At 45.0% G+C, this 25455-nt stretch overlaps 1 protein-coding gene across 6 annotated transcripts in view; it reads right to left on the minus strand.

Annotated features, from left to right (window-relative positions):
• SGO1 (shugoshin 1) overlaps positions 1-25455 on the minus strand; it is a 53286-nt gene that overhangs the window by 14999 nt on the left and 12832 nt on the right. For all 6 annotated transcript variants that reach the window (XM_073568205.1, XM_073568176.1, XM_073568194.1 and 3 more), the window contains one exon: positions 2605-2678. In XM_073568205.1, the coding sequence (XP_073424306.1) occupies positions 2605-2678 (74 nt within the window). The remainder of the gene's footprint in view (positions 1-2604; positions 2679-25455) is intronic.

Here is a 25455-nt window from a genome sequence, read left to right on the forward strand (position 1 = left end):
ACACTCCCGCCGAAATCTTTCGGCCAGTACCCGGCAACAATAGGGATATTTTTCCTATTGGTTCATTTTGGTCACTGTGATATGTCCTATCACAGATATCAAAATAAAAAAAAAATAGTAAATAACCCCCCTTTGTTAGGGAAAAAATAATAAAATAAAGAAAATATATTTCCATTTTCCTATTAGGGTTAGAGTTAGGCTAAAGTGAGTTGGGCTAAAGTTAGGATTAGGATTAGGTTTGTGATTAGGGTTATGGTTGGGATTAGGGTTATGTTAGGGTTGTGGTTAGGTTTAGGGGTGTGTGTTGGGGTTAGGGGTGTGGTTAGGGGTGGACTAAGAATTAGGGGATTTCCATTGTTTAGGCACATCAGGGGGTCTCCAAACGCGGCATGGCGCCACCATTGATTCCAGCCAATTTTGCATTCAAAAAATCAAACGGTGCTCCCTCCCTTCTGAGCTCTGCCGTGTGCCCAAACAGTAGTTTACCCCCACATATTGGGCATCAGCGTACTCAGGACAAAGTGCACAACAACTTTGGGGGTCTAATTTCTCCTGCTAACTTTGAGAAAATAAAAAGTTGGGAGCTAAAATATCAGTTTTGTGGAAAAAATTTTTTTTTTTTATTTTCACGGCTCTGCGTTATAAACTTCTGTGAAGCACTTGGGGGTTCAAAGTGCTCACCACATATCTAGATAAGTACATCTAGATAAGTTCCTTAAGGGGTCTAATTTTCAAAATGGTGTCACTTGTGGGGGCTTTCCACTGTTTACGTACCTCAGGGGCTCTCCAAACGAGACATGGCGTCCGATCTCTATCCCAGCCAATTCTGCATTGAAAAAGTCAAATGGCGCTCCTTCCCTTCCAAGCTCTGCCGTGCACCCAAACAGTGGTTTACCCCGACATATGGGGTATCGGCGTATTCAGGAGAAATTGCACAACAAATTTTGTTGTTCATTTTTTCTTTTACACTTATAAAAATGAAAAAAAAAAATGGTTCTGAAATATGTTTGTAAAAAAAAGTTAAATGTTCATTTTTTCCTTCCACATTGCTTCTGTTCCTGTGAAGCACGTAAAGGGGTAATTAACTTCTTGAATGTGGTTTTCAGCACCTTGAGGGAGCAGTTTTTAGAATGGTGTCATTTAGGGTATTTTCTGTTATGTACACCGCTCAAAGTGACTTTAAATGTGATCCCTAAAAAAAAATAGTTTTGTAACTTTTGTTGTAAAAATGAAAATCGCTGGTGAACTTTTAACCCTTATAACTTCCTAACAAAAAAATTTTTGGTTCCAAAATTGTGCTGATGTAAAACACATGTGGGAAATGTGTTTTGTGTGACATCTCTCCGATTTAAGGGCATGAAAATTAAAAGTTTGAAAATCACAAAATTTTAAAATTTTCTGCCATATTTACATTTTTTTTCATAAACAAATGCAAGTCATATCGAAGAAATTTTATCACTAACATGAAGTACAATATGAATATCATGAAAAAACAGAATCACCGGGATCCGTTAAAAGCATTCCAGAGTTATAACCTCAAAGTGACAGTGGTCAGAATTGTAAAAATTTGCCTAGTCATTAAGCTGCAAATTGGCTGTCACTAAGGGGTTAAAACATTTACGGTAACTTTTTTTTTTTTTTAACTTAGTCTCTATATGGGACTTCAATTTTTATTTCTCTGACCACTGGTCTCATGAAATTCAATTAGCTTGTATTGAATTTTATGAGACCTGACAGTTTTATACTGTCAGATCGCATGTCAGGTATAAACCTATTAGAAAAAGCATATACTGTAGGAATTAATAATTACAAAGTGAACATATATAATCCCTATAAAACTTTTATTTCATACATATAAAAAACACCAATTTCCCAGTGAAACCATGGCACATGCCACAATAAAAAGACCGGAACTGAGATGCTGCAAAGCCCTGCAATAAGCCTTTCTGATACCTTCCTATCCATGGAGGTTGGCACCCTAGGGATCCCGATTTTGGCGCCCCCACTCAGCGAGGACTGTACCTTACTGCCCTGCCGGTCCCTGATATCACAGGTATGAAAACAATGACCAATAGTGCAGAGATGAATGGTAAAAAATGCCCTAAACTAATGCAGACAATCCCAGAAAAATAGACTAACAATTACCACATCATGACATCAGGGTCCACAATAAATCTAAAAAGACATACCCTCACAATGGAGCATATATATAAATAAAGTGACCACTTATCATTTGTGGAGTACCCCAACGAGTTTCCCCACAACAGCGGTTCATCAGGAGATTTTTATCTCTCTTGCCTCCTGATGAACCGCTGTTGCGGGGAAACCTGCACTTGGTTTGAATAGTCTGTGCCGATAGTCCCTTTAACCATCTAGATGTCGATTTCACCTTTGACAACAGCATCTAAAAAGGGTAAACAGCAATGGTCGGTGCATTTTCATTTGTCGGGGGATGTTAGCCTTTTAGATCTCAGGTCAGTAAAAAGACCTATAGGTGCTTACAAATGAATTTAAAAAAAAAAAACAAAAAAAAACAAAAAACAGCTGCTGAAATAGATTGCTATGCTCTATTTGTAACTCCCAGAGACAGCGTAGTAAACTTACAATGGTCTAGGAACCAGAAAAGGAGTGGTCGTCGTGCTTTTCACCGCTACACACGCTGGGGAACTTGACAGACTCTAAAATGACCAAAGACCAAAAGTTTAATACAAGTCATATTCCTTTTAAAAAAAAAACAAAAAAACAAACAAAACATATGCTTAAATAGCAGGTTCATTTTCAACTATAAACCCTTTTTGAAAGCCTGTCTGCTTTCCTTTCGTTCTTCCAAAAGCTATAACTTTTTAATTTTTCTGTTGCTAGTCATATGATGTCTTGGTTGTTTTGGGATGAGTTCTACGAATGAATAGTACCTTTCGCTTTACCATATAACGTAATGACAGACAGCAATACAAAACTCCAAGTGAAAAGATGAGAAAAAAAGAAGGCTATAAATTCCACCATTTATTTCTCTAATCCCCTCCATGACAGCACCACAGGAGATTGCCTCCCCATCCTAATTAGGGGCAGGAAACACAAGAGGTTTATAAAGCCCTTCCCCTCCATCCTCAGTGTTTTTCCTGTCCTTAAGGGATGAAGAGGTTTCTTTCTGAGTGCGCTGGGACTAGCGAACAGACCATCTATTTAGGTTACCTTAAGCCGGGCAGCCGCGGTCAATCGTCCTTCCTCCCAGCGCTGCTCCCACTATGGAGCGTGACTGCCCCATCCTCCTTTGCTGACAGCAATGCTGGATGGTGAGAGTGGCTGGGTGCATCTAGTCGCTCCCCAGCCGAATAAATCAACTCTCCTCTCTTCAGAGAGACGTTGCTGCTGCTGTGTCTCTTACTGGAGTTTCTCCAGTGGGCCTGGGCACGCATAGAAACTGACACACACCACCAAGTCAGTGAGGTATGACATCACATCCGGGATGCGTTCCAGGGTGGAGCGCATCACCATTTTGGCGGGAAATTTTTAATCTGAAAAGGTGCCCAAATGACGGGACTGGACGTCAGAAGGGGGGGGGGGATCTCATCCAATTGGATGAGGAAAAACTGGAATCACAGTTTCCTGTATAAACGAACCCTGACGGAACACACCATTACGATAGGACTTTTTCTTTTTTGTTTATTTTTAGGGAGACAAGGATCCTGCACCAAAGTCAAAAGAAACATCTACAAATCGCAAGTGTGCCACTTGCAGTAAAAAACTTCCATCTGCACATAATCATCCGAGAAGAACAACCTTCTCTAATGGATGAAGTTAGAGGAATGGAGCGACAGGAGATCCAGTTTTCCCTAGCCACCTTCTCCCAGTCTTTTTCAGGTGGCTCCTCTGTGTCAAAAACAAGGAAATATACCCCGGAAGATAGCTCTCACTCATTCGGAAATTTCAGTTCCAGAAGAATGGTTGGAGGAAAGCCAAGTTACTCAACAACACACAGGCTCTCCATGCATGTGTTGGGACTGTGACACAGCCGCAACATATGCAGCTGCGGAGCCGATCAGCCGGCACGCTCCATGTATCTGGGTTCCCTCTGCAGCTTATTCGGTAAGCGCTATAGCTTGCAATTCCCTCATCTCTATTCATAAGTAGACTGCAAAAAAAGCAGGAAACTGGTCACAAATGTCATCTATTCTAAGATATGGAAGACCTCCTCTGTGTAGCATGGATATACCCCCATCGATCCATTTCATCCTGATATTGCCAGGATATTAGACTTCCTACAGGACGGCCTATCGAAAGGGTTAAGACCTAGTACTCTGAAAGTCCAGGTGTCGGCCCAGAGTTCCTCCTTTGACCAAAAGCTGGCGTACCACCATTGGATAAAAAGGTTCATGACAGCAGCCTCTAGAATTCGTCCAAGGAGGTCCAATGTAATTCCATCTTGGGACCTGAATATAGTATTGAGGGGTCTGACTATCCTGCCCTTTGAACCTATGGCCCAAATCCAAATGGACAAACTATCTTGGAAAGCGGCCCTATTGGTAGCCATTACGACAGCAAGGAGGGTAGGCGAGAAAGCTATACAGAAGGGAATCTTATTTGAAAATCCTGGACAACAGTAGTCCTTCGCCTAGACCAGGGGTCCCCAACCTGTAGCTCGGGAGCCACATGTGGCTCGCGGTCCCATGAATTGTGGCTCACAACTGTCTGCCAGCTTGGTGCATTAGGTCCAGGTCTAGAAAACAGGTAGAAAGAGCACATCTCAAAATGGTGAATTTTTTGAGTCACCCTGCACAGAAGTGCAGATCTGGATGCACATTTACTGGTCTTAGGGGTTTAGAGATGTTTTAGATATGGTGCACTGGAGGATGGTACTACCTGTTAGAGGAGGTGCTCAAACCTGGATGTGACTGTCAGGAGTCCTTGATGGGAGAATACTGAATGGGGGTTGTCACGTATGCACTTCTCAGGACGTGACTTGGGGTTGAGCCTGCAAGTATTAATCTATCTCCTCTCACTCAATCCAGCATTCAAGCTCTGTTCTATGCTGCAATGGGAGCATAAATCACACCCTGAGGCAGACCACACACCCCGATTCATACACGCTGCCACCACTCACTGAACATATGGGCGATGAGTCCCGGAAATATTACTACTATTGTCTGCCAATCACCAGGATCATACACTCAGGTTATGGATTCCTAAGAGCATGCAAGGTTCAAACTTATTAAAGTTTTAAGCTTTAATAGAAAAGGTACAGTGCTTACAGTGGAAGAATATAAGAAATATGGAAATAAAAAGTGACATACAAATATGCAAAACAGCTATAAAATAAAAGTGAGAAACTTACAGAAATATCTAAACTTTGCAGTCTGGCATTCTGCTCCCTGAGGGGGGATGAATATGGAATGGCTCACATCAGCTTGGCTGTCCCTCAGTCTGTGAACAGCTTTCTATGTGTAAAGGCCGAATTTATAGATTTATCCTGGAGATCAGATTTCTGGACCAGCTTCTAAGGTTAATATTCTAATTCCTGGTTTGTGACTGGACTATGGCTACTTTGCCAATGAATGCATTTTTTTTTCTCTGAACGCTGTTTGTATAACTTTTCTTTCTTTCTCATAGTAAATAGTGTCAGGCTGCAATTTGGCGTCTCCCCATCAAAGACACTAGGTCGTGTGAAATGTTTCCAATTCTGTGTGTTCTCAGGAAGGCCCCCTGGGGTCATGGACCAAGAAAACTATCTTTTCAGGATAAAATAGGTTTGGACCTTTGTGAAGAGCTGCAGCCTGGAAACATATGCCATCACCTTTGTGAGACCTTCAGCCTAGAACAGATGTTAAATACTGCTGGTCACACATCCATACATATACATATTTCACTACATGGTCTTAAGGGTTTAGAGGGGTTTTAGGTATGGTACACTGGAGGATGGTACTACCTGTTAGAGGAGGTGCTCAAAGCTGGATGTGACTGTTGGGAGAATACTGAATGGGAGTATTGTGGGAACCCCTGGATTTCAGTCTACTGCTTTGTAGTGATTTCTGTGGAAAAGCTTTGGTTATCATTATACCTGTAATGGGGGCTTTGGTTGACAATACTTTGAAAGGGGTGGGAGCTGGACCCGCTCTGGCGACCCTCTAAGCTGAAATGTGGCTCTCAAGGTCAGAAAGGTTGGGGACCACTGGCCTAGACCCTTCCTTCCAAAGGGAACATCTGACTTTCACATGTCCCAGGAAATAATTCTTCCTTCCTTTTGTCAGAACCCAAAGGACAATAGAGAAGGAGAATTTTATTTTCTAGATGTTTAGAGAACAATCCTCTTTTATTTGAGACAAACGGAACCTTGGAGAAAAGATAAAAACCTTTTAGTCCAATACTGTGGACCAAATAAAGGTAGGAAAGCCTCTAAGGGTATGTTTCCACAGTCAGTATTGGCAGCACTTTGGACGGAGCGGACATGTGCTGCGTCCAAAGCGCTGCCGGCTTTTAGACGCATGGTGATTCCGCATGTGTTCATTGAACCATATGGAATCACTGCATCCTATACATTGTATGGGTAACTGTCTCTGCAAGATAAATAGACATGATGCGGTCTGGAAAGAAGCGCCGCATGTCCGGTTACGCAGGGAACCCGCAAGTGAGGGGTCAGCACGCATTCAGCAAAGCATCGCATTAGCTAAGTATCCAGTAAAAGACGGTTACTAAATGACAAGGAACTAACATCCACCTTCTCTCTTGACACAGGTAACCATGTCATTCAACTTCTGATTTGAACCAGCCTGCATGTACACTGTTCCAAATTATTGTGCAAAAAATATTTCCTCATATTTTCTCTAAATTACCTATATGAATTGCAGTCATTGTTATTTTCCAGTCATCTAATATTCTAGTATAATTGAAATGGTTTTTTTTAACAAACTGCCTATGAAAACAGTATGTTTTTAAAAATAAGGAACACTCAAAATGCATGTTCCAAGTTATTATGCACAGCAGAGTTTTCAACCTTTTTATTTTTATTTTGAACAAAAAAATGGTCAATTGTGAAATTATAAGCATTATCAGCTTATTACAAAATGAAATCAAACAGTTTTCAAGTCAAAACTTTATTCTTGGTGATGTTACATTTGCACATAGGACCCCTTGTTCGAAAGAAGCTTCTGAACTCTCTCGTCCATTGAATTTGTCAGTTTTTGGATGGTTGGTGCTTCAATTGTTTTGCATGTGGACAGAATACCCTCCCAGAGCTGTTGCTTAGATGTGAACTGTCTCCCGCCATCATAGACACTCCTTTTGATGATGCTCCAGAGGTTCTCAATGGGGTTGAGGTCATGGGAAGATGGTGGCCACACCATAAGTTTGTCCTCTTTTATGTCCATAGGAGCCAGAGATGCAGATGTGTAATTTGCAGCATGAGACGGAGCATTATCATGCATGAAAATGATCTTGCTGCGGAAAGCACGGTTCTTCCTCTTGAACCATGGCAGGAAGTGCTGTTTTAGAAACTCCACATAGATTATGGAGTTCATCTTTACTCCTTCAGGTATCCTAAAGGGGCCGACAATCTCTCTCCCCATGATTCCAGCCCAAAACATTACTCCACCTCCTCCTTGTTGGCGCCTTAGCCATATTTTCATTGGGTGTCCATCAACCAGCCATCCTCCACTCCATCCATTTGGACCATCGAGCGTTGCACGGCACTCATCGGTGAACAAAACAGTTTGGAAGTCAGTCTGAAGGACCCTGCATCTTGTTGTTCGGGGGACGTTGGAGGCACCAGCAGCTTCAATAACTTGTCTGCTGCTATGACAAGGCATTTTTGCAGCTGCTCTTTTAACCTGACGCAATTGCCTGTTGGAAAGAGTCCTCAATTTTTCCTTATCAGCACGCACACGTGTGTGCTGGGAATCAGCTACATACTTCTTGATTGTGCGATGATCACGATGAAGTGTCTTGGCAATGTTGATTGTAGTCATGCCTTGACCTAAATACTCCACAATTTGTTGCTTCTCAGCAGCTGACACATCCTTTTTCTTTCCCATTTTGGCAAAAAATGTAGGCTGCTTAATGTGGAACAGCCTTCTTAAGTAGTCTTGCCTTTATTTGGACACACCTGCCAAACTAATTTGCACAGGTATCTGCAATTGCTTTCAGTGATATAAAGAGCCCTGACACACATCACCATCAATGAGTTTAAATGACAAACAAAAAAATTCTAACCTTATCACTCCTAAACTCTTTTTGCATAATAATTTGGAACACAGTTTATTTCACTCCATTCAATGTTAGCAAGCAGTGTGAATGGTAACCATGTCATTCAACTTCTGATTTGAACCAGCCTGCATGTATTTCACTCCATTCAATGTTAGCAAGCAGTGTAAATGGTAACCATGTCATTCAACTTCTTTGCTATAATTCATCTGTTACATTGTTATCAGTACTTACTATTGTATATCCATAGGGGGGAACTCTGTAGATGTTATCTCAGGAGAGGTGCTATAGCATAGAGATGTTATCAGGACTGCGTCTTTGATCATGTTTTGCACACCAGGAAGTGTGGAGCAGCTGTTGCTAATTTATAACTAAGCAGCTCCCACAATCCCTCTCTACTGGCCCTGTACTGGGGTGTATAAGTTTAGACTAATTCTAAGGGGAACACACAAGTGAGGGGTCAGCACGCATTCAGCAAAGCATCGCATTAGCTAAGCATCCAGAAAAAGACAGTTACTCCATGACAGATAGGGTACCGTTACACTTAGCGATGCACCAGCGATCCCGACAATGTGGATCGCGCTGGTGCATCGCTAAGTGGTCGCTAGTGAGCTGCCACACAGGCAGATCTCACCAGCGACATAGCAGGGGTCGTTACTTACCTGTCAGATGCGGCAATCCTGACGTCCTCCCACCCGCGTCCACGCGTCGCTCGTCGGCGCCACAGGAAGCCCAGCAGGAAGCGATTGACGAGAAATGATCCAGGACGTTCTCGCGTGACCAGCGATGAGCAGCGGGGGAGCCGGTCGGAGGTAAGTATCAGACATAGCGATATCGCTAGCAATATCGCTGCTATATCGCTGCTACGTCACAAAATCGGTGACATTACAGCGATATCGCCATGTGTAACGGGGGCTTTAGTCAGGGCAGTAGTCAGGTAAATCACACTTTGCTCTCCCTTTTATCCATGTGCTTTATTTCTATCCTCCTGTGCTCCCTAGCCAGCCACATTCACCGCCCCATCCCTCCTCAATCACGACTCCATACGCATCAGCCCCTCTATACCTCTCTCTCCCATGTACAGCTCCCATGCACTTCTCACCTTCCTGAAAAACCTCAGCCCATCTTGCCCAAACAAATTGCACAAAAAACTTCTTACTTTTCAAATAACTACTTGCTTTTTATTATCCTACTGATTTCAGGGGACATCTCCCCCAACCTCAACCCCATAATAATATTATTATAAGAACTTGCACTCCCTCATCTCGATTTAATTGTGCCCTCTGGAATCCACGGTCTGTATGTAACAAGCTTCTTTTCCTGCACAATTACTTTCTGAACAACTCTCTGAATCTCTTGGCCCTCACTGAAACCTGGATTCAGGACTCTGACACTCTCTCCTGCTGCCATTTCGCATAGTGGCTTACAATTCACCCATTCCCCGAGACCCACAAACAGACCTGGTGGTGGGGTTGGCATACTCCTGTCCCCACAATGCACTTTCCAGGTCATCCCCCCAGTTCCATCACTCTCATTCCCTTCTTTTGAGGTCCACACCATCAGGCTCTTCTGTCCCCTCCCCCTCAGAGTAGCAGTCATATACCGGCCCCCAGGCTCACCCACCCACTTCCTTGACCACTTCTCAGCCTGGCTGCCTCACTTCATGTCCCCAGAACTACCAACCCTTATGCTGGGAGATTTCAACATCCCCACTAACAGCCCCACTTCCACAGCTGCATCCCAGCTTCTAACAATAACCACTTCTCTTGGCCTCTCACAGCTCTCAACCTCTGCGACACACAAAGACGTTAACACCCTTGACCTGGTCTTTGTCCGGCTCTGCTCAATCTACTACCTAAATAACTCGCCACATTCCCTCTCTGACCACAACATTCCCTCCTTCACGCTCACAAATCCTCGCCCACCCCTGCACACTCCTACCTACCACACATTCAGAAATCTACAAGTCATTAACACTCAGACACTTTCAGACTCCCTACACATCACTGTCCCCCATCTCCTCTTTTTCCTGTCCTGATCTGGCTGTACATCACTACGACACTCTTAGAAGCACCCTTGACCAAGTAGCGCCTTTCACCCTCAGAACCTCCAAATACAGAGTAAAACAGCCCTGGCTCACATCGCAAACTCGACTTCTCCAGCGTTGCTCGAGAAGTGCTGAACGGCGATGGAGAAAAACCTGCACACCAGAAGACTTCATCCACTTTAAATTTATGTTAAGAACCTATAACTCTGCCCTTCACCTCGCCAAACAGACCTACTTCACCACCCTGATCTCCTCACTAGCCAACAACCCCAAGAAACGTTTTGACACCTTTCACTCCCTCCTCAGGCCAAAAGCACAAGCCCCTGTCACAGACATTTGTGCGGATAACCTGGCCTCCCACTTTATAGAGAAAATAGATATCAGTCAGGAAATCCGCTCCCAACTACCAATTGCTGTGACTCCCATTCCTCCCTGTACTTCCCCTGGCTCACTTTCCACATTTGATCCCATTACAGAAGAAGTCTCCAGACTACTACTCTTCTCGTCCGACTACATGCACTACTGACCCCATTCCCTCACATCTCCTCCAGTCTCTCTCTCTCTCTCTCTCTCTCCAGTCAAGCAAAAAAGGAAGCACACTGTAGCGCCAAACCATGCAAACATGAAAAATGAATAATGAATTGCATTACTGCATTAGAAATATGAAAAATGAAATATGAAAAATTGAAAAAATTTAGCGCATAAAATGGCCAAGTTATGTGTACCTGGAAGCCACGTTAAGGCATTTGTTTTTCCAGGTCCCTATTCTATGCCAATCCTCGCTAAAACTGTAGTCTCCATCTAAATGGGAACCTATGAAAAATCCTCTGTTAGGACTGAAGTCTATATCTCTCCTTCACATCCCATATACAATCTCTTGCGCGCTCTTGCCGCTTACAACCTAAAGAACATCTCTAGAATCCGCCCTTTTACAAAAACTCTCTCTGTAGCATTGATCCACTCCCGCCTGGACTACTGCAATGCTCTAATAATTGGCCCCCCCTTTACTCGACTTTCCCTTCTCCAGTTCATACTTAATGCAGCGGCCAGGGTTATCCATCTGGCTAATCGGTACTCGGACGCGGCGGCTCTTCACCAATCGTTACACTGGCTGCCCATTCATTATAGGATCCAATTCAAAGTACTTGTTCTCACCCACAAAGCTCTCCACAGTGCGGCACCCCCCTACATCTCCTCCCTCATTTCTGTCTATCGGCCTAGCCGACCGCTGTGCTCTGCAAAAAACTTTTGACTAACCTCTGCACTAATCCGCACCTCCCACTCCCGACTCCAAGATTTCTCCCGTGCTGCGCCAAGCCTCTAGAATGCTCTACCTCAAGAAATTAGGACGATCCACATTTTACATAGCTTTAGGCGCTCCCTCAAAACGCATTTGTTCAGAGCGGCCTATCACATTCACTAATCAGTCATTTTATAAGTTTGCGTGTGTAGCCCATTCACTATCTCAATCTCTCACTACCTCAAGATGGCTGGACCATCAATGTAATACACACCTGTACTCTATCTCCCCCACCTCATTGTAGATTGTAAAGCTCTCACGAGCAGGGTCGTCTTATTTCATCTTATTTTGCTTTAATTATTGTATTAACGTTATTTATGACTTGTGTTTTGAAACTGTTAAACTGTAAAGCGCTGCAGAATATGTTGGCGCTATATAAAGATTTATTATTATTTTAGTGGACAGATGGGATTTCATGAAATCCCATCCACTATGCTTTATCATCTTGCCGCTGTGGGTTGGATGCTGCGGCTGTACACAGCGTCCAACTCGCAGCATTTACTGATCGTGGAAACATACCCTAAGAGCTCTCTGGCGAACTGGATTAAAAAAGCAATCACAAGCATAAAAATCAAGATTTATCTCCTCCTTAATCACTAAGGGGTGGTTCACATTACGTTATGGCAGTCCGTTTAACGGATTGTGTTACAAACGGCATTAATAAAATGTAACGCATCCATTAACGCATCCATAGACTGCCATAACATAGCGCATCGCTAACGCATGTCATAATCGGCATGCGTTAGCGATGTGCCGTCATGCTGTGACCGGACCCTCGGACGCAGTCTACAGCGTTCGAGGGTCCATCACTGCTAGCGCAGATGGAGCATCCGCGCTAGCATAACGCAATAAAAAAAAGGAGTAGCGTTAGCGTAGACCGTTTAACGCATGCGTTGAACGGACTGCTCTAACGCAATGTGAACCTAGCCTAAGGGCTCATTCCACTAGAGCCGTATCCAACTCTTGGGCTGAAAGGGCCAGCTTTTCTATCGAGCAGATGCGAAGTTCATGCCTTTACTAAGCATTACAGATTAGACCTAATGTCTATAAAAGATCTAGCCTTCTGCAGGAAAGTCCTCCAGTCTATTGTCCCTCCTTAGAGTTATTCTTTTGCATTTCTCCTGTGGTACAGTCGTGGAGGGGATTAGAGAAAAACCGGATTACTTACCGGTAATTGTGTTTTATAGACTCCATGATAGCACCCACCGGGAGGGGGTCTGCCCATAGGAATAGGATACCTACAGATAAAGAGGGGCGGTCCCCCTCGCCTCCTCAGTTGGATTACAGAGCATGAGAGGAACCGCCAAGAAAATTTTTAGGCAATCTTCACAAAAACTAATCAATATACATACATATATACAACCACCACCAGGAGTGAATCACATAACCTATTTGATTGTGTTTTTTTGTGCCACAAAGGGAGGAAAGTGAGTGAGTGCTGTCGTGGACTCTATAAAACACGATTACTGGTAAGTAATCCGTTTTTTTTCATTTCGCCACAACAGCACCCACTGAGAGACTTTCAGAGAACCATTACCTGGGAGGGACCACCGTATTGAAGATAGATCTCCCACCAAGTCAGAAGATGATGATAAATCAAGTCTATAGTTGTTGCAAAAGGTAGATGGTGAAGGCCATGTTGCTGCCTTACATATCCAATTGATCGAGATGTCTGCCATCTCAGCCCCGGGGGATGTCATGGCCCATGCTGAATGGGTTCTTACTCCGGTCGAAGGACTTTCACCTTTCGCCAGACAGATTGCATCTCTGATACATCGTGATAAAGTGCTCTTTGTGACTCCAAACCCTTTGTACGGCCTTGAAATAACACAAACAGAGCCCGACTCTGCCTCCAGGAATGAGTTGTCTATATAATGTAGGACAATCCACCTCACATCTAAGGTTTGGAATCTCTCTTCCTTAGTAGAAGGGTTAGCAAAAAACAAGGGAAGAAAAATCTCCTGACTTCTGTGAAATCTGGTAGCTACGTTAGGTAGGAAGGGTCTGGTTTCAGAACTATCCAATCAGGAAATACTAAAAGAAAAGGAGGATCAATAGAGCCTGTATGTCACTAACTCTTCTAGCTGATGTTAAAGCGACTAACAGAGCAGATTTTAATGATATACATTTTAATGAAGCAGACTCTAAAGGTTCAAATGGAGGACACGTCAGGGTATCGAGGACCAGCTTAAGGTCCTAAGGAGGTAAACGAGCAAAGTGTACAGGAATGCTACACTTACATGCTGAAATAAACTGTGAAACCCATCTATCTTCAGGAATGTTATGACTATAAAGGGCTTCCAAAGCTGATATCTGAACGTTTAATGCGCTAAGCGATAGGCCCAGCTCCCGACCCCTCTGAAGAAACTCAAGAATTGCAGAAATTGGTACTTCATTAGAGAAAGGGCCAGAATAAAAATCAAGGCATTTTCTCCACACCATACTGTATATATCTTTGTTATAGATTCCTTCCTATTTTGCAGAAGGGTGTAGTCAGAAAACCCCCTTAGCTTCAACAACTACCTCTCAAGTTCCATGCCGTCTGGAGACCCCTCACCTTAGGATGACGGAATGGACCCTGAGAGAGCAGGCCCGGATATGATGGGAGGATCTACGGGTCAGATATGGACATGGCTCCAAGCCATGAAAACCAAAGGTCTCTCGGGCCAAAAAGGAGCGATGGGGATCACCCTCGCTCCTTCCTTCCTGATGACCAACGGAAGCACAATCATTGGTGGAAAAGCATAGGCCAGACCGAACTGTCAAGGGAACAGGAGGGAGTCAACTATCTCCGGCTGGTCCGCCCTGTTCAGGGAGGCAAACCTTCTGACTTGTCTGTTGGCTCTGGTAGCGAAATAATCTTTATTTTAATATTAATAATATAAATATAATATAATATATATATATATATATATATATATATATATATATACACACATATATATATATATATATATATATATATATATATACATATATATTTTAATACTCTTTATTTTCATATAGCGCTAACATTCCGCAGAGCTTTACAGTTTGCACACATTATCACTGTCCCCGATGGGGGTCACAATCTAGATTGCCTATCAGTGTGTCTTTAGAATGTGGGAGGAAACTGGAGAACCAGGAGGAAACCCATGCAAACAAGGGGAGAACACACAAACTCCTTGCAGATGTTGTCCTTGGTGGGACTTGAACCCAGGACTCCAGCGCTGCAATGCTAACCACTGAGCCACCATGCTGCCCTATCAGGTCTATCTCTGAGAGACCCTACAAGTCAACTATTCTCCTGAAGATTCGGTGACTAAGGACCCATTCTCCTTGACGTAAAGTATGGCGACTAAAAGTCCGCTTTGAGATTGTCCATTCCCCTGATGTGAAGAGCTGATAGGGACAGGAGATGGGTTTCAGCCAGCTCGAGGATTTCCTCCGCAGTAGACAGAGTCCTTGATCGAGTTCCGCCTTGCCAATCTTATATACGTGAATGATGTGGTATTGTCCGATAGAATCCTCACATAAGACCCCTGCAGCTGTGGGACAAAGTGATGTATCGCATGACTGATTGCCTTTAACTCCCTTAAGTTTGAGGAGTCATCAACTTTTTCTATGGACCACTGCCCCTGTGCCAAGTTATCACCCAGATGAGCCCCCATCCATCGAGACTAGCATCAGCAGTAACTACCCTAGAAGGTCCTGATCTAACCACCAGAACAGGCAGTTAATTACTTCCAACGACAGTCATTCTGCCACTAAGGTCACCTTGCAGTCACTCTTCTGCCCAGAGGATTTCTTGCTGCAGACGCCTAGTATGAAATTGAGCCCATTGAACAGCTGTATTCCAGGATGTAAGGACCAAGGAGAGATAGCCTCCATCAGGGACATATGAGTGTTAACAATTGCCTTCCTAACTTTATCCATTATAACTAGCATTTTTACCTCTGGGAGGAGACACCTTTGACTTATTGAATCTAGATATAGACCCAGGAAGGACTGAAGAGTTACCGAGACCACTATGGATTTGACCAAGTTGATTATCCAACCCAATGCCTGTAAGGATGAAATTGCATCAGCAAGGCGACCCCTACACTGGGAGGCAAACTTCCCTACTATCAAGAAATCATCCAAGTATGGAATAATCAGTGTGTCCTTCAGACGCACATAAGCCATCACCTCCAATATCAACTTTGTGAAGATACGAGGAGCCGTAGATAGACCAAATGGCATAGCTGCAAACTGGAAATGTCGGAAACGACCTCCCATGATGACCACCATTCTGAGGTACTGTTGGAATTTGACATGTATGGCCAGAGGCATCCTTCAGATCCAGTACAGTCATGAAGCATCTGGGAAATAAGGGTTTAATAGTCGATCTTACAGACTCCATTTTGAAGGTATGAAATCGAAGGAAGCTATTCAATCTCTTTAAATTAATGATGGTTCTATAACAGATGTGGGCAAATGGTGACCCGCGGGCCACATCCGGCCCTTTGGTTGTTTCTGTCCGGCCCATAAACTGACGAACACCAAAAGTGCAGGAACTCAAATGTGAGCTCATAGCTTGGTGTTATAGCCCCGCTATCTTTCTATTGGTAGAGCGGCTTCTGCCGGAGGAAGCAAGGAGCTGCTGAGATCACTCACAGATGGCAGCTCCAGCTTCTGTTGTAGCATCGATGAGAAGTCACTGAGGTGCCCAGCAGCTTCTGCACACACCTGGTAATCAGTCACCTTGTAATTGGGGATGATTGTGATTAGAACTAGGAGGCAGTAGTGCTGTGTAAATGATAACAGGTAGAGCTGTGTCCTTTAACCCCACAACTGCTGGATCACAGCTTGAAATCAAACTGGAGGGAGAGCAGATAATTATCTGCTGCAGCCTTCCCTCCCTCCCCGGCAACTTCTAGCAACTCAGGGATCAGGCTGATAAAACACTTGGGACAAGTATACAATGTCCAATAGTGAATGGCACCCTCAGCCTCACTACATGCAGCCTTAAAATCTCACATTCTGTGTGCACCTCCCTCTATCCTCCAGTAGTTAAATATGCTTCCAAACTTCTCTTTTTGTGTGCCCCATGTACTCTGGCGGCCGGTCTGTGCGCGTGTGCCCCATGTACTCTGGCGGCCGGTCTGTGCGCGTGTGCCCCATGTACTCTGGCGGCCGGTCTGTGCGCGTGTGCCCCATGTACTCTGGCGGCCGGTCTGTGCGCGTGTGCCCCATGTACTCTGGCGGCCGGTCTGTGTGTGTGCCCCATTTACTCTGGCGGCTGGTCTGTGCATGCATGTCTGTGTGTGCCCCATGTACTCTGGTGGCTGGTCTGTGTGTGTGCCCCATGTACTCTGGCGGCTGATCTGTGCATGCATGTCTGTGTGTGCCCCATGTACTCTGGTGTCTGGTCTGTGTGTACGTGCTTGCGTGCACGTGTCTTCGTGTGCCTCATGTATTCTGGTGTCTGGTCTGTGTGCTCGTGTCTCTTCTCCACTCCATGGACTGAAAGAAAGACTACTTACCGCTTTGTCTGTCACCTCCTCCCCACATATGAGCGGTGAGCAATTAATTTTTCGAATGCTCTCAATTTTTTTTTCTTAAAGGGGCTTTCCAGATTCAGAAAACCCGCTGTTCCTTGAATGCAATGGCTCTTACTTGCCTTCCTAGGTTCAGCCGTTGATTCCGGTGCCTCTTATTGGCTGCAGATGTGACCTGAGCACTGCAGACAATAACAGGCACCAGCAACTGTCAGATTCATCGCTGGTCCCGGGTGGGGGGACTTTTTCTTCTAACTGCAGCTAATGAGAAGGGTTTTCTAAATTGGAATACCCCTTTAATTAACGGCTAATACAAGTTACTAAGGTCTTGGCAGCAAATTAAAAATTTATAGCTTACTGCTTCTTATAAACCAGGGGTCTCAAACTTGGCAGAGTAAATGGGCCGCACATAAAAAAAAAAAAAAAAATTAAGCTGGCGGGCCGCATTCCTTTCATACTTAATACAGTACAATATTATTATATGCATGGCTGGGCAAATCCCCCCCTTGTATGCACGACTGGGCTCATCCCCCCCCCCTTGTATGCAAGGCTGGGCTCATTCTCATCCCCCCCCCCCCCGCTGGGCTCATTGTCATCCTCCCCCTCACTTGTCTGCATGGCTGGGCAGCGGCTCACCTGTGTCCTCGTGTGGTCCCTGCATGTTGTTTACCGCTCCAGGTGCCGATATTTTCTTCCTGTGTGAGCGGTCATGTGGTACCGCTCATTAAGGTCATGAATATGGACGCCACGTGTATGGGAGTGGAGTGGCATCCATATCATTACTGTAATGAGCGGTACCAAGTGACCGCTCACAAAAGAATATACCGGTGCCGGAGACCATCGGAGCTGCAGGCACCGCTGGAGGAGATGAGTGTGAGGTCTTCAAGAGGGGAGGGTCCGACCCCGAACTTATAAAAAAAAAAAAAAAAAAAAAAAAGTACGCAACTGAGCGGGAGACATGTGGGTGCGCCGCGGGCCGCAGATGCCTGCCTCAGGGGCCCCATGCGGCCCGCGTTTGAGACCTCTGTTATAAACGGATATAATCAGTGTTGAGCCATGTTCATATGCAGTGGGATTTTTTACATGCAAATTACAAGTTACATTTTACCGTACGAGACGAAGCGTCGAGGTTTCAGAAATCTCATGCAGACACTTGTTTTTTCCTGACCGAGTTTGAAAAAGGCAGCGTTTTTTTAGTCTGCAGCGTGTCAGTTCTTTAAGCGGTTTTCACTCATAGAAAGTTATGAGAAATTGTGTATTTTGCAGCATTTTTTGGGAAATAAAACCAACATAATTAACACCTTTCTGACATATGATGTACTATCCCATCCATGTGCCCTGGGACTTTGTTCCCAAGGATGGGATAGTACGTCATAGCGATCAGCGGCGCCCCCCCGGGGGGAGCGCCACTGATCGCGGCCAGGTGTCAGCTGATTATCACAGCTGACACCCAGCACTGTGTGTCAGGTGCGGTCACGGACCACCCCCGCCACGTTAACCCCTGGCACACTGCGATCAAACACAATCGCTGTGTACCGGGGGCATAGGAGTGAAGCGCGCAGGGAGGGGGCTCCCTCCATGTTACCCTGCTGCGCTGCTCCGAGGGTCTCCTCTCTGCAGGTCCCCGGATCCAATATGGCCACAGGGGCCTGCAGAGAGGTGGCTTCCACAGTGCCTGCTGAGAGCAGGCACGAGGAAGCCTGCAGCAGCGCCTGTGAGATCGCTGATCTGACAGAGTGCTGTCTGAACTGTCAGATCAGCGATCTGACACCTAATAGTGATGTCCCACTGGGACAATATAATAAAGGTAGAAAAAAAAAAAAACAAGTTTAAAAATAATTTATAAAAAAAAATTCCCCAATAAATTTTTTTTGTAAATAAAAAAATAAAAATGCACATATTTAGTATTTCTGCGTCCATAACGACCCGCCCTATAAAACTGTCCCACAAGTAAACCCCTAAAAAAAAAAAAACTAAGCAAAAAATAATGCTTTATCATACCGCCGAACAAAAAGTGCAATAACGCACAATCATAAAGACAAATAGAAATAAACATGGTACCGCTGGAAACGACATCTTGTCCCGCAAAAAATGAGCCCCCACACAGCGTCATTAGCAAATAAATAAAAGTTATAGCTCGCAGAATAAAGCGATGCAAAAATATTTTTTTAGATAAAATTGTTTTTATTGCATAAAAGCGTCAAAACACAAAAAAAACGACAAATGAGGTATCATTGTAATTGTACTGACCCGAAGAATAAAACAGCTTTATCAATTTTACCACACGGGGAACGGTGTAAACGCACGCCCCAAAAGAAATTCTTGAAATGCTGTTTTTTTGTTCATTCTGCGTCCCAAAAATCGGAATAAAAAGCGATAAAATAATGCCATGTGCCCGAAAATGGTACCAATAAAAAAGTCAACTCTTCCCGCAAAACATAAGACCTCAAATGACTCGATGGGTCAAAATATGGAAAAAAAACTATTTTTACAATAAAAAGCGTCTTTTAGCGTGCGACAGCTGCCAAACATAAAAACCCACCATAAATAGTAAAATCAAACCCCCCTTTATCACCCCCTAAGTTAGGGAAAAATAATAAAATTAAAAAATATGTATTTATTTCCATTTTCCCATTAGGGTTAGGGCAAGGCTGTGTGCACACAATGCCTATTCTGCTGCGGATTTTTCAGTGCAGATTTGGCTAAATCCGCAGGTCAAATGACCTGCATTTTACCTGCGGGTTTTCCCTGCGTTTTGAGACCTGGTAATGGAGCAGGTGTCAAACCGCTGCGGATTCCGCATAAAGAAGTGACATGCTGCGGATTTAAATCCGCAGAAAATCCGCATGGAAAAATCTGCAGCATTTGCACTGCGTTTTTCATTTGCCATCTCTATATATAAAAATGAATGTGTGTGTGTGTGTATCACCAACCAATCACAAAGCATTTCACCAGAGCTGTTCAAAAGAAGCTGAGCTGTGATTGGTTGCTATAACCAACAGTTTTCCCACTTGACAAATAAGCTCCAGCCATTGTCTGCCCCTGAAAGGAGCAGAGAGCACGACAAATGAATCCCCCCTCCCGTGCCCATATACCCATCACACATCCTCCATCCCGTAGGCACATCTTCCCTCTTAAAGGGATCATTGGTATGGAAGTCAGAGCAAATCCATCCACCGCTTTGGTACTGACCCCAGGCCCTTCTTAAAGGGATCCCCGTATGGAAGTCAGGGCAATTGCCTTCAAATGCTCTGGTACTGACCCCAGGCTCTCTTAAAGGGATCTCCTGTATGGAAGTTAGGGCAAATCCCTCGGCGCTCTGATTCTGACCCCAGGGTTCTATTAAAGTGATCATTGGTATGCAAGTCAGGGCAAATCCACTCAGTGCTCTGGTTCTGACCCAAGTCCCCTCTTAAAGTGATCCTCGGTACGGAAGTGAGAGAAAATCCACTCTGCGCTTTGTTAGTAGATCCCTGAAGTTAGGGTAAATCCCTCAGCGCGCTGATTCTCACCCCAGGCTTCTATTAAGGGATCATTGGTATGGAAGTCAGGGCAAATCCACTCAGAACTCTGGTTCTGACACCAGGTCTCTCTTAAAGGGTTCCCCAGTATGGAAGTTAGGACCGTTCTACTCAGCGCTCTGGTTCTGACTCCAGGCCGACGGGATGATGTGGGATATTAGTGGTAGTTTCCGGTGGCTCTGGCTGATGTGGGATATTAGTGGTAGTAGTCCGGTAGCTCTGGCTGACGGGATGGTGTGGGCTATTATAGTGAATGTGGCTATGCTGAATGGGTTGGGCTCTACACTCAGATTAATAATATATATATATATATATATATATATATACATATATATACACACACACACACACACACACACACACATACATACATACACACACTAGATTATGGCCCGATGCTATCGCATCGAGAGGATGCGATAGCATCACACCTCTTGCCATGTTAACCCTCAACACACACACTCCTCTCACCTTTCACCATCTCCACTCACTCTTTCACTCCACATACGACCCCTTCTCTCACTCCGTCTCTCATACTCACTCCGTCATCGCCACTGCTCCACGATCCCTGACATCTTCTTCCGCCGGCGCCATCCTGGATCCAGACGTTGTCCACGCCGGCGACATGTTCTTGCGGCGACGCCATCTTGAGTATCGTGAAATCCCGCGATAGTCAAGATGGCGTCGCCGGAAGAACATGTCGCCGGCGTGGACGACGTCGGGATCCAAAATGGCGTCGATGAAATCTTGCGAGTTTTCGCCGACGCCATTTTGGATCCCGACGTCGTCCTCGCCGGCGGCATGTTCTTGCGGCGATGCCGTCTTGACTATCGCGGGATTTCGCCGATCCAAAATGGCGTCGCCGCAAGAACATGTCGCCGGCGTGGACGACGTCGGGATCCAAAATGGCGTCGGCGAAATCTCGCGAGTTTTCGCCGACGCCATTTTGGATCCTGACGTCATCCTCGCCGGCGACATGTTCTTGCGGCGACGCCATCTTGACTATCGCGGGATTTCGCCGATCCAAAATGGCGGCGCCGCAAGAACATGTCGCCGGCGTGGAGGACGTCTGGATCCAGGATGGCGCCAGCGGAAGATGATGTCGGGGATCGTGGATCAGCGGCGATGACGGCGTGAGTATGAGAGACGGAGTGAGAGAAAGGGTCGTATGTGGAGTGAAAGAGTGAGTGGACGTGAGTGGAGATGGTGAAAGGTGAGTGGTGTGTGTTGAGGGTTAACATGGAAAGAGGTGTGCGGTGACGTCACCGGTTACAACTGGACGGAAGTTTTTACAACCGGAAGTTGCTTAGGGCATTTATTATATATATATATATATATATATATATATATATATATATATATATATATATATATATATATATATATATATATATATATATATACACACACACACATATATATATATAGTAAAAAAATAGGCAGCACTCAAATTAAATGTGAAAAAAAGTGGATACTTTACTGATCCTCAAGTGGCAACGTTTCAACGGTGACCCGTCTTTATCAAGCCTTGATAAAGACGGGTCACCGTTGAAACGTTGCCACTTGAGGATCAGTAAAGTATCCACTTTTTTTCACATTTAATTTGAGTGCTGCCTATTTTTTTACTATATATATATATATATATATATATATATATATATATATATATATATACACACACACTCACTGGCCACTTTATTAGGTACACCATGCTAGTAACGGGTTGGACCCCCTTTTGCCTTCAGAACTGCCTCAATTCTTCGTGGCAGAGATTCAACAAGGTGCTGGAAGCATTCCTCAGAGATTTTGGACCATATTGACATGATGGCATCACACAGTTGGCGCAGATTTGTCGGCTGCACATCCCTGATGCGAATCTCCCGTTCCACCACATCCCAAAGATGCTCTATTGGATTGAGATCTGGTGACTGAGGAGGCCATTTGAGTACAGTGAACTCATTGTCATGTTCAAGAAACCAATCTGAGATGATTCGAGCTTTATGACATGGCGCATTATCCTGCTGAAAGTAGCCATCAGATGCCTGTTCTTAGCTGAGAGGAGTGGTACCCAGTGTGGTCTTCTGCTGCTGTAGCCCATCTGCCTCAAAGTTCGACGCACTGTGCGTTCAGAGATGCTCTTCTGCCTACCTTGGTTGTAACGGGTGGCAATTTGAGTCACTGTTGCCTTTCTATCAGCTCGAACCAGTATGCCCATTCTCCTCTGACCTCTGGCATCAACAAGGCATTTCCGGCCACAGAACTGCCGCTCACTGGATTTTTTTTCTTTTTCGGACCATTCTCTGTAAACCCTAGAGATGGTTGTGCGTGAAAATCCCAGTAGATCAGCAGTTTCTGAAATACTCAGACCAGCCCTTCTGGCACCAACAATCATGCCACGTTCAAAGGCACTCAAATCACCTTTCTTCCCCATACTGATGCTCGGTTTGAACTGCAGGAGATTGTCTTGACCATGTCTACATGCCTAAATGCACTGAGTTGCCGCCATGTGATTGGCTGATTAGAAATTAAATCTTAACACACAGTTGGACAGGTGTACCTAATAAAGTGGCCAGTGAGTGTATAAGAACCATCTGGCTGAAGACCAGGAACAAAGGGGAACAAATCCCCCATTCCCTCCTGGTCCCCCGGGACCTTTACCAGGACATGCTTGGATAACAGACTCAAGAGCCTCCTGTTTTGCAGGGGATTTAAGAGAGGTCAATATAAAGGAATCTGGGGGAATTCAAAGAAATTCCATCTTCAGACCCGATGATACTAGACTCAGAGTCCAGAGATTAGATGTAATCTCTCCCTATTTATGACAAAAAAATCTTAACCTACCACCCACAGGAGGGTCAGGATTAACGGAACTTGTTTCCGCTCTTGTTAGAAGATACACTAAATAGGGCACCTTTTTGCCTGGTCTCCCTAGTCTCCCAACAAGCCTGGTTTTTATAGTACCTCCTTTTAGTGAATGGCTGCTTTTTGAAGACTCTCCTGTAGGACGGAACAAATTGGTTAGGGAACCCCTTCTTTCTCTCTCCCGCCTTTGTGAGGATCTTATCGAGTACCTTGCCAGACAGGTACTCATCCTGGCATGGAATTGTGCACAACTCCTTTGATTTTGCATCACCCTTACAGCCTTTCCGCCATAAGGCACGGCAAGCAGAATTTGCAAGACTAGCTGACCTATCCGCCTGGTGTAGGGAATCTGCAGAGGCATCCGCTAGATATGCAGTAGCTCCCCTGATCAATGGGATAGAAACCGTAATTTCTCTCTAGAAACTCCTTTCCTGATCTGCTCTTCTAACTGATCAACCCAGACCAACATTGATCTTGCTGTACAGATGCCAGATATAGCTAGTCTAAAGGTCCCAATACAGACTCCCGTGATCTTTTAAGGAGCGTTTTTGCTTTGTGGTCTAGAGAGTCAGCTAGAAACCCAGAGTCTTCTACGGATAGGGCAGACCGTTTCGAAGTTGAAGCCACTGCAGCGTCTACTTTGGGAACTTTGGATCAGGTTGCCAAATCTTCATCATCAAAGGGATACCTCTCCTTTGGAAGCTGGAGTGAGGAATCCTTGCTGTCCCTGCTTCTCCCACTCCCTCATCAAGTCTTTCATTGCTGTGATTACTGGAAATGTCCGCCTCTTTTTTTTTTGCGAGAGGCCTGCAAAGAAGATCTCCTGCATAGTTCTAGCCTCCTTAGCATGAGAAATCCCCATGGTACTCCTAACCAATTTTACCAGGTTATCAATGGTGTCTATGGGGAAATTAGATCGTCCTTCCTCATCAGATGAGGAAATGAAAAGAACCAGTGGACCTAACCCAGTCACTATCCGAAGCGGGGCTAGAGACAGGGGTACCACTCCTTGCACTGGTCCTATGCTTGATAGGTTTGCCCAAACGTTCTAGTGATTGGAGTTCCTCCCTAATCGTTGCCTGTATATTAGTGGACCTGATGGATGATTCCTCCACTAGAGTCTGGCATACACTTTTGACACAGTCTCTTAACATAGGTGTCAGGAAGGGGCTGGAGAGCACAAGGCACATTCTGAGTGTTTAGCCTTTCTAGGTTTTTTTGGCTTAAAAAGGGTATACAGAAAAAAGGGGTAATCAACTTAGTAGGCAGAGCCATGTAACACTCACCAAGTGAAGCTTGTTAATGTGGTACCAGTTCTGAAGGTGGAGGCACAGCAAGAGTTGTAGGCTGCACAGATTTCTTGCTTCGTACACTTTTCAGTGGAGTCGCCCTCCCGGGAGCGCCCACTGCTGCTCTTGGACTTGCTGTGTATCTGCACTTCCACCACCTGTGGGTGCACCTCAGAATCTCCTCGAGAGGACATCTTTGGGGCACACCAGCATGAGGACGCTGCCGGATTTTAAACATACCGCCATTCATTCACCTACCCGGCCCTCCGGAAGTGAAACCCAGGCACTTCCGGGTCAGGATCGCTAACTGGCCATTGCACATGCACGGGACTCGAACCCGGGAAGTAATTGCTCGAAGGAGGAGCAGGGCAGTCGATGTCCGCACCACGCTCCCCCCAAGGATGTGAAGCTGGCTGTTCCAGATGGCACCGTGCTCCCACGTGTGTGGTCCTTGGGAAGAGAGCTATTTAAACCTCTTGTGCTTCCTGTCCCTAATTAGGATGGGGATGCAACCTCCTATGGTGCTGTTGTGGAGGGTCTGAGAAACCGATTTACCGTTAAGTGCAATTCTTTGTGTTTTGCACGTCAAGCTTATTGATACCATAGATCAAAACATGGCAGATATGGGGTGCTCTATATGGCCCCCAGCTGCCATAGTAACTAATCCTCAAGTGGTCCAGGATGCCGATGGTCGTCAATAGTGCTGGCCGCCATGCTGAAGTCT

The sequence above is a fragment of the Dendrobates tinctorius genome, unplaced genomic scaffold (genome assembly GCF_039654945.1).
Source record: "Dendrobates tinctorius isolate UK_male_01 unplaced genomic scaffold, ASM3965494v1 ptg000005l, whole genome shotgun sequence".
NCBI lineage: Eukaryota > Metazoa > Chordata > Amphibia > Anura > Dendrobatidae > Dendrobates > Dendrobates tinctorius.